Source organism: Hyperolius riggenbachi, chromosome 4 (assembly GCF_040937935.1).
Source record: "Hyperolius riggenbachi isolate aHypRig1 chromosome 4, aHypRig1.pri, whole genome shotgun sequence".
Lineage (NCBI taxonomy): Eukaryota > Metazoa > Chordata > Amphibia > Anura > Hyperoliidae > Hyperolius > Hyperolius riggenbachi.
In genome coordinates, this window is record NC_090649.1 from 405146234 (window position 1) to 405161289 (window position 15056).

Sequence of the window (15056 nt, forward strand, 5' to 3'; positions counted from 1 at the left end):
AGTTGGACGTCAGATTGAGCCGCGTTATGCGGCTCTTCATGCGTCCGTGATGCCGTGATGCGTACTTTTGGACACATGCGGCATCACGTGGTCCCGCCAGCCAATCGCCGCACAAAGCGGCCGCTCCAGGAAGTAATCACTGCACGTCACACAGTGCAGTGAATATTAATTAGCCATGTGGCTGGCAGCGGAGGAGGAGGGGAGACCTCCTCCTCCAACATCACTGAGCATGTGCAAACAGTCTAACGCAGCTTAGCCGCGGATAACGTACAGCATGGAGCACTTTGTTTAAACGTGCTGCGTTACAATGTAACGCAACGTGGGCACTGTGAACAGCCCATTTCGTTTTCATTGCTGTGAGTTAGGCTGCGTTACAGGCTGCACTAACGGGTGCCTGTAACGTCTTACTGTGAAAGCAGCCTTGGTATTAGAGTCAACAGAATCAACAGGACAGCCAGGCAAAGTGCATAACAAATAAACATGTCAGCCTCCATATCCCTCTCACCTCGGGTTCCCTATAAGGCCGCAGAGTTTGTTCAAACCACTGTTTGTAATCAGGCGGATGCGGGACTGTTTGAAGGGAGTCCGCAGCCTCCTTATCTATGCTGTCATGTGTGTGACGCATCCAAGCTTTCCTCTGAATTTTGTGCTGTTCATCATGACAGACCCTGTAATAACCAGATTGTGCTGCATCTGTCACAGTCACTGCATCTATCAGTTACACAGCAGTCACCTAAAGATACGTTGGCCGTGGTAGTTCCTGTTTTGAAGCTTTTTTTAAGCGGACTTTGCCACAAAGGAAAATAACTGTGTGACAAGGCTCTCATGGAAGCATCAAAACAACCTGTATGTACTTCTGTGCAAGAAAAAAAAATCACAGTTCTCACAGCTCCCTTATGGTGTGTACACACTTGAAAGATTAATGAAAGATCTTAGACCAATTTTACCCCCTTCCATGAGAGCCATACTCTACACAGTCTATTCTATTGAGCTGAACTCCCCATCAGATAAAAATCTTTGCAAGATGCTGCACACAAAGATGCTGTGCACATGCAAAAGATCAGTATCTGCAAAAGATCCGTTCCTGCAAAAGATCCGTTTCTGCAAAATGTATTCATAGTCTATGATATCTGCAGATCTCATACACAGCTTGTTTAACAGACATTCATCTGCAGATCAGACAATCATCTGCAGATCCAAAGATCCATCCTGGTGGATCTGATCTGCATATGATTGTCCGTTAAACAAGGTGTGTATAAGATCTGCAGATATCATAGACTAAGGCCTGGAACCCACTGAAAACCGCAAACGCAAAACGCAACCGCTAGCGTTTTGTCTGAGCGGTTTGCAAGCGGATTCATGCGCGTTTTTGGTCGTGTTTTGCAACATTGTATTTTTTTCCCCAGCGGGTGCCTAGCGTTTTGCGTTTTGCGTTTTTATCCTGATTGGTCCTGTGAATTATTTTTCATTTTGTTTACAGTGTGCTGAACCGCAAAACGCTAGCAAAACCGCTCAGTTTAGGTTTTGCTGAGCGTTTCTGCTAGCGTTTCAATACTTTACATTGAAGCGCTAACGCTCCCAAAATGCTGCAGGTCCTGCGTTTGCGTTTCTGGGAAACGCAAACGCTCCTGTGGAAGTTGCCCCATCCATTAACATTAGCCCAGCATTTTGGCAAACTGCTAGCGTATCGCAGTGCTGCCAAAACGCTGCCAAAAGCGCTCCTGGGGGTTTCAGCCCTAATAGAGTAGACTGTGTAGAGTATGGCTCTCATACTACATGGAAGGGGATAAAATTGGTCTGTGATCTTTCATTTTCTAAAGACTTTTATCTGATGTGTGTACCCACCTTTATTCACTGCTAGCCTGCAAGCAGGAAATAGACAATTAGATGCAAAGAATTCAAAGTTGACGCAAATGTTTTGCTACTTTTTGTGTAAATGTACAGTGGGATGTGAAAGTTTGGGCAACCTTGTTAATCGTCATGATTTTCCTGTATAAATCGTTAGTTGTTACAATAAAAAATGTCAGTTAAATATATCATATAGGAGACACACACAGTGATATGTGAGAAGTGAAATGAAGTGTATTGGATATACAGAAAGTGTGCAATAATTGTTTAAACAAAATTAGGCAAGTGCATACATTTGGGCACCACTAAAAAGAAATGAAATCAATATTTAGTAGATTCTCCTTTTGCAGAAATTATAGCCTCTGAGGGCTCGTTTCCACTGTAGCGGTGTGGAATCGCCTGGATTCCACCGCGGACGAAATCGCCTGCGTTTCCACATGCTGTTTTCCCCGCGATTTCGCATGCAATTTCGCATGGCTAAGAAGCAAGCGAATTTAACCATGTCACTGCCTGTGTAAATTTCCATAACATTACATGCGAAATCGCACGCGAAATCGCGGGGAAAACCGCATGACAAAGCCGCATGCGATTCGTCGCTTCTGTCTATCCAAGATTTTTCTTGGTCTGCCACTTCGAGCCTTAACTTGAACTGAGGCTGTGGTCTTCCATTTTCTCAATATGCTCCTAACTGTGGAAACAGACAGCTGAAATCTCTGTGATAGCTTTCTGTATCCTTCCCCTAAACCATGATGGTGAACAATCTTTGTCTTCAGGTGATTTGAGAGTTGTTTTGAGACCCCCATGTTGATGTTGCTACTCTTCAGAGAGCATTAAAAGAGGAGGGAAACTTACAATTGACCCCCTTAAATACTCTTTCTCATAATTGGATTCACCTGTGTATGTAGGTCAGGGGTCACTGAGCCTACCAAGCTAATTTATGATCCAATAATTAGTTCTAAAGGTTTTGGAATCAATAAAATGACAAATTTATGCACCTGCCTAATTTTATTTAAACAATTATTGCGCACTTTCTGTAAATCCAATAAACATAATTTCACTTCTCACATATCACTGTGTGTGTCTCCTATATGATATATTTAACTGACATTTTTATCATAACAACCAACGATTTATACAGGAAAATCATGACGATTAACAAGGTTGCCCAAACTTTTGCATCCCACTGTATGCAGCTTGAAAGCGGAAGGATCAAATGTAACTGCTGCTGCCTTTAAAACCACCCTGGCGTTCTGATTAAATCGCCAGGGTGGCTGCGGGAGGGTTTTTTTTAAATTAAAAAAAAACTATTTCATGCAGCCAACTGAAAGTTGGCTGCATGAAAGCCCACTAGAGGGCGCTCCGGAGGCGTTCTTTCGATCGCCTCCGGCGGCCAGAAGTAACACGGAAGGCCGCAATAAGCGGCCTTCCGTGTTTCGCTTACCTCGTCGCCATGGCGACGAGCGGAGTGACGTCATGGACGTCAGCCGACGTCCTGACGTCAGCCGCCTCCGATCCAGCCCTTAGCGCTGGCCGGAACTGTTTGTTCCGGCTACGCTGGGCTCAGGCGGCTGGGGGACCCTCTTTCGCCGCTGCACGCGGCGGTTTGCCACGCTGCAGCGGCGATCAGGCAGCACACGCGGCTGGCAAAGTGCCGGCTGCGTGTGCTGCTTTTTATTTCATTAAAATCGGCCCAGCAAGGCCTGAGCGGCAGCCTCTGGCGGTGTTGGACGAGCTGAGCTCGTCCAGACCGCTCAGCAGGTTAATTGGTCCTCTTTCAGGCTAGGGACACACTAGGCAGTGCGGTAAAGGTAGCGTTTTGCTGCATATGTGATTGTGTGTTTTCCATGCATTTTATGTGCGTTTGCGGTTTTTCCCGCACATGCGTTTTGCATGCGTTTTCATGCGTTTGCGGTTTGCAGATATAAATCGCATATGTGTTTTGCATGCTTTTTTATGCGTTTTATGCAAGTTACTACAAGGTCAACAGGAAGCGGAAATACATTATCAAACTTGTTTTTTTTTTCTTTTAAAAACACATCTAAAAACGCATGCAAAACGCATACAAAATGCACCAAACCACAATACGTCTGCATCACCATTGACTTTTCATTATGTGCGTTTTTGAAAAATATGCAACAAAACCAGCTTTTTAAAAAATGCACATTTTTCAGGCGGCCCATTGACTTGCATTATGTGCGTTTTTGCTGCGTTTTCTGCAACGCTAGTGTTTCTGTCTAGTGTGTTCCCAGCCTTAAGCTGTATTTATTTGCATTACATTTGCATCAACTTGGTATTATTAACAGCTCATTGACCATCTCTACCTGCAGGTGAACCATTTTTACCTTTATTTTATGGCCCTTTTCCTCTGAAAATGATAATCCCAATCAGAAACACTGTGATGCGTTCCTGATTTTTTTTTTTTTTTTTTTAACACAAAGCAGTTTTCAGTGTGTTTTTCTGTGTTGGTTCGGTTTCACCAACCATTGTGATTGGGTTTGCGTTTTTTTCTGACAATTCGTTAAGGAAAAAAATAGAATATTAAAACAGGGAAATCGCAAGAAAACCGTGTAGCATCCCATTTGCTATGTGATTTTTTTGCAATCCTAACAACTTACAGGCAGCATCCACTGTGTTTGGGGGAAAGCTGATTTGCATTAGGGGAAAAGAGGCACCATGATTTACATGAAATTGCTGGTGTGCGCATGGACATCATAGCGGTTAGTGGAAATGGGGAGGGTCAAAGTTGCGTATAAAAGAAGCAGTGGCATACCTAGGGCGTTTGACACCCGGTGTTGGGTATTAAATTACCCCCCCCCCCCTGAAAAAAAAGAAAAGGTGTGATCACGTCATGGTGGGTAGTAATGCAGTATAGGTAGCCTGGTGTAGTTGCCTGTAGTATGGGTAGCCTGGAATAGTTGCCCCCAGTATAGGTAGCCTGGAATAGTTGCCCCCAGTATAGGTAGCCTGGAATAATTGCCCCAGTATAGGTAGCCTGGAATAGTTGCCCCCAGTATAGGTATCCTGGAATAGTTGCCTCCAGCTTAGGTATCCTGGAATAGTTGTCTGCAGTATAGGTATCCTGGAATAATTGCCCCAGTATAGGTAGCCTGGAATAGTTGCCCCCAGTATAGGTATCCTGGAATAGTTGCCTCCAGCTTAGGTATCCTGAAATAGTTGCCCCCAGTATAGGTAGCCTGGAATAGTTGCCCGCAGTATAGGTATCCTGGAATAGTTGCCCCCAGTATAGGTAGCCTGGAATAGTTGCCCCCAGTATAGGTAGCCTGGAATACTTGTCCCCACTATAAGTAGCCTGAAATAGTTGCCCCCAATATACAGTAGGTAGCCTGGAATAGCTGCCTCCAGTATAAGTTGCCTGGAATAGTTGCCCCCAGTATAGGTATCCTGGAATAGTTGCCCCCAGTATAGGTAGCCTGGAATAGTTGCCCCCAGTATAGGTAGCCTGGAATAGTTGTCCCCACTATAAGTAGCCTGGAATAGTTGCCCCCAGTATACAGTAGGTGGCCTGGAATAGCTGCCTCCAGTATAAGTAGCCTGGCTGGATAGTGGTTGGATAATAGTAGTGGCTGGATAGTGTAATGGTTAAGGGATCTGCCTCTAACACAGGAGACCAGGGTTTCGAATCTCGGCTGTTCCTGTTCAGTAAGCCAGAGCCTATTCAGTAGGAGACCTTGGGCAAGACTCCCTAACACTGCTACTGCCTATAGAGCGCGTCCTTGTGGCTGCAGCTCTTGCGCTTTTGAGTCCGCCAGGATGTTCTGTGTTTGTTGTTGTTTGTTTGTTTGGAATAATTGCCCCCAGTATAGGTAGCCTAAGAAATAGTGGCTCTAATTGGTGGGAGTAAAGATGCCATGAAGCATACCTGATTCAAAATGTTTAAACAAATTAGATACTTACTTTAGCAGGAAGCTTCTGCATAGTCCATAGGCTTCCCCAATCCTCTTGCAGCCCATTGTCCCAGAGCAGGGTCCTTCTGAACATATTCAACAAGAGCTTGTCGAATTTTTCTCCTGTCCTTGTATAATCTGTACTGGGCATGCCCGAGTACAACCTTTTCCTTCATCCACGAGGGGCTTCATTCTACATGTGCAGACCATACTCGCATATTTCCAGTATGGAGAAGCTCTTAAGGTGGCCACTAACTATACAATTTGCCGAACAATCTTTTGCGAAAGATTCTTCATATGAACAATCGTAACTGATCATTTGGGACCAATAATGACCAAAAATCTCATAACCAATCCAACCGGATTGACGGGATCAGATAGATTTAATTAATCTGATTGAATTGGGTAGTACATTTTTTCTATTAGTAGACACATGAATGATTGTTTACCATTCTTCATGAAGGATCGTTCAGCAAATTGTTTCGTTAGTGGTCACTTTTACTCGGATGAGAGCGCATTCATAAGAGTCCCGGACAGCCGCACCTGTGGGAGGATCTTGGAAGCGTCTGGACAGGGACAGTTCTAGACTTTTTGCTGCCCGAGACAAACTTGTGAGGATGCGCCCCCTAGGCCCCCCCCCCCCCCCCCCCCACACACACACACACAATTGGAATGATTGCACAGCACCTGACAATATGCACCACACATTATAGCTGCGGTGAGCCCCCCAAAAAAACAACCTCAGTATAGGTAGGTAGCCAGGTATAGGTGCCCCCAGTATTGGTAGCTAAGTACAGTTGCCCCCAGTATAGGTAGGCCAGGCACTCTTCGCTTCCTGTTTCTGCCTGGTGCTGCCCCCAGACTTCTGCCGTCTGAGGAAGTCGCCTCACTTGGCATCATGGGCGGACCAGGCCTGCGTCTGGACCATCCCACAGTGCTACTGATATAAGTATTAAAATACCAACCAAATGCCAAATATCAAAATAGTTACGACAGTACTTTTTCATCTACTTTTAGTACTTTGTCAACTGAAGGGTGCTGAAACGTTATTTTAAAAAGAAGATGAAAAATTATCTCCTAGGAGAAAATGTGAATTGAATAAGGGCCAACATTTTTTGAATGCTCTTTCAACATCACTAGTTTAGCTTCATAGCAATAAGACTATGGAGAGGGCTGCCTATAGCACTAACCGTCTGTTGAATCCAGGGACTACATTTCCTTTGATCCCTAGCTGTGACTGTTAGCTGATAATACTCACACAAGAAATCTGTAGTTTCAGTTGGCATTCTGATGACAGCAAAAAGGCTAGAATCTCAGTAACTATCTACTGTGGTCATTCCAAAACAGGAAGATTGGCCATATTAAGATTTAGAAACTTCTGCAGAAAATCTCAAAAGATAACAAACAGGCAATCTCTTCATTTAAATGTATCCATATACAGGTACAGCTAATATTTTCTTATATTTTGCCTCTAAAGGAAGGTGGGCATCTTAATGTAACTTACCTGGGGCATCTTCCAGTCCTTAGAAGCCTCTGTGTCCCTTGCCACAGTTCCGAAGTCATGCAGTCTTCTGCTGTCCCCTTCTTAGCAGCTGGTGACCTGGCCAGGTCGGTGACTTCTGCACATGCGCAAGTGCACATACAGAACGCTCACAGTCGCGCTCTCATGGCAGGGAGTGTTCTGCGCAGGTCCTGTACTACTGCAGAATGTTCCCACATATGCTTTATCAGTCAGACAATTTAATTTAAAGAGGCTGACGCTGTGCTGGATTTTATCCGGCAACAGCGCCCCTTGTGAAAGTCATGTTTTCCTATGTCAGACTATGTCCAACATTGGACCCATACTGGAAAATGCCAATGGTCCAGCATAGGATTGGAAAGTGTTAGTAGTATTAGAGCGAAAAGTTGTTACAGAAGTAAGAGGTTATAACTTGAGTGGACTCAGACTTTAAGGCACCCAACTAGGAAGTTTCAACACACTCCAGATTGCATAGTTGTGTCATCAGCATGAAAAAAATCACGTACTATTGACTTTGGTAAATGGAAATTTTTAGCTTGGTCATGAACGAGTGTAAACCTGTATGGTGCTTCATATAAATTTAGAAGACAAGTAGTATAGCTACAGGATCATGGGTTCCAGAGCAAATATTATGCTGAGACGCACTCTATGCCTACTAATGACCAAAATCATCTTTCCAAGGGCAGCATGTTTGCGCTTACCATCCTGAAGCTGTCCTGGATGCAGGATAGCACTGCCCATCAAGCCCACCCATCCATCTCTTTATACAACATGCTCAGAGCTGGGCTGGTCAGTGCTGAGGGAGCACAGAGAGCTGGATGGGTGAGCAATCCCAATCAGCCTGCCCACACAGCTTTCTGTGCTCTGACAATGGTCACATCAGGATGGTGAGCTGCCTCGAGTCTCACCACACTGGTACCTCAAGCCTAGTGCTGAATCCAGCCCTAGAGGTGATCATCAGCTGTGCTGTGCACAAATACAGAGCTAACTGCAACTGGAGAAAAGGGCCTTAGGTGGGTCACTCTTGTCCTGGGGCCCTGGGGTGGTTGTAACTTCTGTATCCCTTATTGCTATGCCACTGTAGAACACCCTTGTTCTGACTGAGTACTATTAATGCTTAGATAATATTTCTGCGGTAGGAGTTGCCACACTTCCTGAAGGAGAGCAGGAAGAGGGATCAACTGAAGCAGTAAGCATCCTGTATGAAATGACTAACAAGGCTCATGGCTTCGTGGTGTGCTGTCATCACACCATTTACCTTTTATGGACTTGTACCACTTCCTTATCACTTCCACTTGCCTAGGAACTTCCTAATCTTGGTTAAATTCTACCTCTGGTTATGTGATCTCATGAATAAATCTCTGTCATGTAGGAACATGGAATTTCCAGTGTGTAAACCTATATACACATGCTAGATAACACTCAGCTGAGGCAGCCATTAAGGAGCATCTAGACTGAGTGTTATGATCGCTTCTGCAGCGTTTACTGCTGACTGCAGTGGTATTGCAAACCAAACAGTTCTAATGTCATTACATGCATTTGCTTGCATAGTTTGGTTTGCACTTAAACTAGTTGCTGATTCCATCTGCAGTCGCTCTGAAGTTAATGACAGTTTAATATGCTTTTGTGTAAACAAACATTGTCTGCTGCAGTGGAGGGGCGGTCCCTTTCCTGCAGGCTGCATATCATTGTCTGCCTTTTCCTGCTATCAGCCTGTGATTAATTACCATTCACTTGTGTGGGAATCTGCAGGTCTGCTCCCATTGGATGACCTCAGTATAAAGAACTGCTTCCTGCAATGCCTCATGGGCTACCATAGTTTCAGACTCTATCTGTTACTCTGCTCGTGCCCCACCTCGTTCCTGGTCCGTGTGGACTGCGCTGACTCCTGCGAAGGGGTCAGCGAGTCCTCCTAGTTCTGCTCTTGTTCTAGAAGTTGTTACTTGCTTGTCTTGTGTCATATATTGGTTCATCGCCAATATATACGCATACTTGCGCATTTTGTTATTTTCCTTGTATCCGTGTTACGTTGATATATCAGTGTTGCTGATATATACGTACACGAACTGTTTATTTCCTGTGTTCAGTTAGTCAGTTTTCCAGCACGTTTTGGTAGTTTGCGCGTATCGTGAACACCCGTGCTGAGCTAGTTATCCTGTTCCTGGTCCTGTTTGTGGATTGCGTTCATCTCTGCGAAGAGATAGCGAATCCTTCTGAGTCCTGTTCCCTGTATTACTCCAGTTCTAGTCAGCGTTCCTGCTTATGTCATATATCGGTTCATTGCCGATATATACATATGTTAGTCAGACCTTACAAATAGTTTCATTGATAGCTGTAATTGTAATACGCTAGGAAAACATACTTATTGTATATTTATCTGTGTTACGTTCATCTATCTCGATCCTGCTATTTCCTGTCTCTCCTGTCCTGTCTTTGTGAGGCACGCCATCGCCGCAACGCATTGGCTGCCTCATTCCAGTCTGTCTGGTTTTGGACGCTTGCTGTCGCTAAGTAATCGCTAGCTAGCAAGCGTTCATTCTGTCTACCTGTCCTGATCTCCTCAGTCCTGGTTTATGCGCTCAGCGCTACTTTGCGCTGAGACGTTATTACGAAAGTGTTTGTGGCTGTTCAGATCTGCACCGGCTCTGTGCGCCACAATCTCCTATTGGAGTCAGTCCTCTCCTCCACTAAACTGGGGATATCCTGATCCCTTGTGCTGGTGTGTGTACCTCCTTCACGTCAGCTTATGTGTTGTATGCTGACTGTGGAGATTACACCCCCAAGCTTAACACTGAGAATCTAGCTCATGTACAGCAGAACCCTAATGTTGCCTAAATATAAGATCTGGGATGCTGGATCTGTAGCGATAACGAAGTCCAAGTGCATTTTTCTCCTCACCCCATTCACCAGAAGCCAGTCCTTCATACCCTCTCCATAGCAACAGAAACAGATGTGTCTATACAGCAAAAAGCTTCATATTGTCGTTCCGATTCATGTGGACAACAGTAATCATATGTGTGTGTACCTAGCTTAAAGTGAACCTTAAGTAAACAAGTAGCCTTTATTTAAGTAAATAAACAGTTGTATCTATCCTCCTACTTCTAAAACTGACCTTTCAATATCCCAAAGTTTTATGTTATGTTTAAAACATAAAAAGTAGATTTATTCTTTTATCTCAGCTCAATGAAACAGTCTGTCCTGTGTCTGAGATAGCTAAAATATATGTACTATTACTAACCGTAACTTCCTTTGATACAGGGAAGTATCCTTCAGTTCAGGTGTTTTTGTGGCTACACTTGTTATGGGTGTGAAGATAATGAAGGCCACACTTGTTTTATGACCCTTGTTAGATGGGTCCCCAGGCCACGAAGGCACCAAGGGGAGGCAAGGGAACGGGTGTAAACATTGGGGGGGCCCCATCAAAGTTTCGCTCGGAGGCCCCATGAATTGTAGTTACGCCACTGTTCCATTTGCATTGACTATATGTTTGAATAGCACTTGATTTGCTTTTTGATAGTTGAACAGTTTGAATAATTTTGATCTCAGCCACCCAGATACCCATTGAGTTTAAAATAATAATGTAAAGGACAACAATTGCATAAAACAGTCTCAAAGCCTACAGAATGCAAATTCAGGTCAGCGCTTTGCCAAAATCTTATTCACAATTTAAATTGGAGCTGATTTATCAGGACAGGTGCACAAACTGACGTAAAAGAGGAGGGGTTCCTCATAGCAGCCAATCAGGTTTCAGCTGTTGAATAGAGATGTCCCAAACGGTTCGCCTGCGAACGGTACCAGGCGAACTTTGTGTGGTTCGCGTTCCCCTGCGAAGGCGAACTTTTGCGGAAGTTCGATTCACCCCATAAAGCTCCATTAGGGTCAACTTTCACCCTCTACATCACAGTCAGCAGGCACATTGTAGCCAATCAGGCTACACTCAGTCCTGGAGCCACTGCACCCCCTTATATTAGGCAGGCTCCGCCGGCCATTACACTCACTCATGTGCCAGCAGTAATTAGTGAAGGGACAGCTGCATCAGACTCTCTCATAGGGAAAGATTAGTTAGGCTCTTGGCTTGTTAGCTTGCTCCTGGCTGATTGGTATTGCTAAAATAGCACCCCTCAACAGCTCTTTTGAGAGCTAATGTTTTCCTGATGTGTTTTTTTTTGTGTTGCTCACTAACACTGACATTATACAGCCCTATCTGTTGCAGCTGGACCTTGACAATTGTTATTACTGTGCCAGCCAGGCCCTGCCTAACTATCTATACTGGGACACCTACCTATGCCTACCTAACTACTGGGGCACCTACTTACCTATACGGGGACACCTACCTACCTACCTACCTATACTAGGGGACCTACCTATGCCTACCTACCTATACTGGGACTCCTACCTATGCCTAGCTAACTACTGAGGCACCTACCTATGCCTATCTACCTATACTGGGACACCTACCTATGCCTACCTACCTATACTGGGACACCTACCTATGCCTACCTACCTATACTGGGTCTCCTACCTATGACTACCTACCTATACTGGGTCTCCTACCTATGCCTAGCTAACTACTGAGGCACCTACCTATGCCTATCTACTTATACTGGGACACCTACCTATGCCTACCTACCTATACTGGAACACCTATCTATGCCTAACTACCTATACTGGGACTCCTACCTATGCCTACCTACATACAAGAAGATAATAAGGTCATTGCTTTATTGTGGACAGAGCAAATTTGATCAGCTGGACAGTCAGTGTTGTTCTATCATTGAGCTTCCACAGCCCGGGGACCATATGGGCTGGAAAACCGCCACGGCCTGCACTCTGGCCATGTTGCGCACCAGTCCAGCACTGCCGTCACTACGCAAACAGCTGTTTGTGGTGTGTTACACAGTGAGTTTGGTGTGTCAGTGTGAAGCAGTACTCTAATTACACTCCCTGATTGATGTATACACATGCAAGATGTTTGAAAGCACTTTAGGCCTGCAATTTAGCATTCAATGTGATTTCTGCCCTTAAAACGCTGCTTTACGTCAAATCCAGATTTTTCCCCAGGACTTTTGGTGTCTATCCCACTCCGCCACCTGGGGGTCCAGGTGTTAGACCCCTTGAAACATGTTTTCCATCACTTTTCTGGCCAGTATAAGTGTTTCTAGTTTTCAAAGTTCGCCTCCCCACTGAAGTCTATTGTGGTTCGCGAACTTTTACGCGAATCGAACCTTCCGCGGAAGTTTGCGAACCGAAAATCGGAGGTTCGCGACATCTCTACTGTTGAATGAAACAAGGATTCTGATTGGTGGTTTTCGTGTGTTTAAAGCTATGTACGCAATATAGGTTTCTGGTCTGAAACAATTATTTTCAATTAGCTGAGATGAAAATCTACAGTGTCTTCAGTAGTGATTATTAGTAGCAGATTATTGATTACTCAAAATTTTGCATTCAGAATCGAAGTCGGACAGGAACCAGCAAATTAATTATAGCTTCTTTATTGGTCATATTCAGTATGATTAAAAAGCAGTCGGAAAATTTTGCATACATTTTCGCAATTACGCCCATGCGTAATTACAATTTGTACATTTAATTGATTTCGTGTAATCCAAGCGAAATCCATTGGGTACAAGTCAAAACATTTTTTCAAAAAGACCTTGTAGTTTTTTTAAAAATTCGATTTTTAAAATGCAAAGGAAAAATGTTTTTTAAACAGTTTAAAAACCATTAATCCTTTGCATTTTTAAAATCGCTTTTCTCAAAAACTACAAGGTCTTTTTGAAAAGTTATTTTTTGTGACATGTACCCACTATTATCCTTAACTTTGCTGACAATGTATGAGGGCTTTGCTATTTAACGCTAAAGTCGGCATGAAGTTATGTGAAAATTACGCGAAAAATGCGAAGTTATGGTTTCTGACTACAATACAGATAAAATAGGATTACGATTTTGCCCTAAATTTCGCTTTACAGTTTTGCACCGCAATTGTGAATTTCAATGCGAGATACGACTTTTTGAAATGTGTGCTTGTTACTAGTCTTCAGGTGTCCTCAGAATTATTGCTAAGGTTGTTACTGATCCGTTGTGTTGGCTCAGTTGTAACCCACCCCTATTTTCCTACAGAAAGGTAATAGTTCTTGCAGGTGGCATCCCTTCTGCCCCTCCCCCCTCCACACAATAGAATAAGATGTTTGGCAATACAGCAGTTGTTGCCAAATTGTCACCAAAAACAATCATTTTTGATCAGAAAATGTAATGTTTCACAAATGTGAAGTATGTACATAGTCTAATCTTACACAGACAGATAAATACACATGTATGTAGACAAGGTGAAGATGATTGCTCACTGAGTGATGGGGTGTTATGGCATAATTATCTGCCTCAGTCTTTTCTGTACCTGTTTATTTAATCCAATAGAAGTATGGCCCGTCTTACCTTTTTAACCAGATAACCCTCTCGTATTTTCTCCGGCTGCCTCTCCATCTTCCTCCTTCCTTGAAGAGAGTTCTTTACTTGTGACAGATAAAGTGTTGGTCATTAAATGTTTCCGTGCAGCTTGCACAAGGGAAGCAAGTGGCCAATCAGAGTCACTGCTGGGAGCTTCCTCATTTTGAGGTTGCATAGAGGAAACACTGTAACTGTTATAGGTCAGCCCTTAAAAAGTAGAGTTAGTAGCATTTTCTAAATGATATAGAAGGTACACAACAAAGCTAAATAGCGTCACACCAGGAACAAATAGCTGAGTGACAAAGCTTGTTGTATTCTGTGTGTAAGATGTTCAAATAAATAACCCATAAAGTGCAGAATTTGTATCTGCAGTAGCCCCACTTCATACAAGAAAGCTTTTTGGGGGGCACTTAAAGAGACACTGAAGCGGAAAAAAAATTATGATATGATTTGTATGTGTAGTACAGCTAAGAAATAAAACATTAAGATCAGATACATCAGTCTAATTGTTTCCAGTACAGGAAGAGTTAAGAAACTCCAGTTGTTATCTCTATGCAAAAAAGCCATTAAGCTCTGCACTTTCAAAGTCGTGGAGAGGGCTGTTATCTGACTTTTATTATCTCAGCTGTTTTCTTTTTCTCTGCCAGAGGAGAGGTCATTAGTTCACAGACTGCTCTGAAAGAATCATTTTGAATGCTGAGTGTTGTGTAATCTGCACATATTAGAGAATGATGCAATGTTAGAAAAAACACTATATACCTGAAAATAAAAGTATGATAATATTTTCTTTGCTGCTAATCTTCTAGTAATTATTCATAGTACACAACCAATTCATTATATCATATATTTTTTTTCGCTTCAGTGTCTCTTTAAGTTACTAAGCTGCAAGGGCATTGCTAGCCCCAAAGATCAGTGGCACGTGCCCCGGATCTATTCTGGGGTGCCCCGGATGCCCCTTAGGCAGAGTCAGCTGTGGTGCCTCAATGGCGGGCATGCTGGGAGCTGTGGTGCATCAATCGGGGGTATGCTAGATGCTGTGATGCCTCTATGTGGGCATACTGGGTGCTGTGGTGCCATGCTGGGTAATGTGATGCCTTCATGTGAGCATGCAGGGAGCTGTGGTTGTTCTATGGGGCATGCTGGGAGTTGTGGTGCCTCAATGGGAGGCCAGTGGGAGCATGGGAGGGAATACACTAGAAGGTCAGAGAATGCTATGGGGGGACTTGCCAGACAACCTGGCAGCAGGCCAGCCTGCACAGAAAAAAGCCAGACTAGCCAGCACAAAATCCAGGTAATTCTGCCTAGTTATGTTTAAGTGACACTGCCTATTTATGAGATATGCT

General features: G+C 43.8%; 1 protein-coding gene across 1 annotated transcript in view; it reads right to left on the bottom strand.

The window, feature by feature from the left end:
- Window positions 1-13768, bottom strand: part of PLEK (pleckstrin) — a 47865-nt gene extending 34097 nt beyond the window's left edge. Inside the window, exon 1 of the mRNA XM_068279597.1 lies at window positions 13702-13768. Coding sequence (XP_068135698.1) covers window positions 13702-13749 — 48 coding nt within the window. The 5' untranslated portion in view covers window positions 13750-13768. The remainder of the gene's footprint in view (window positions 1-13701) is intronic.
- Window positions 13769-15056: the final 1288 nt, after the last annotated feature.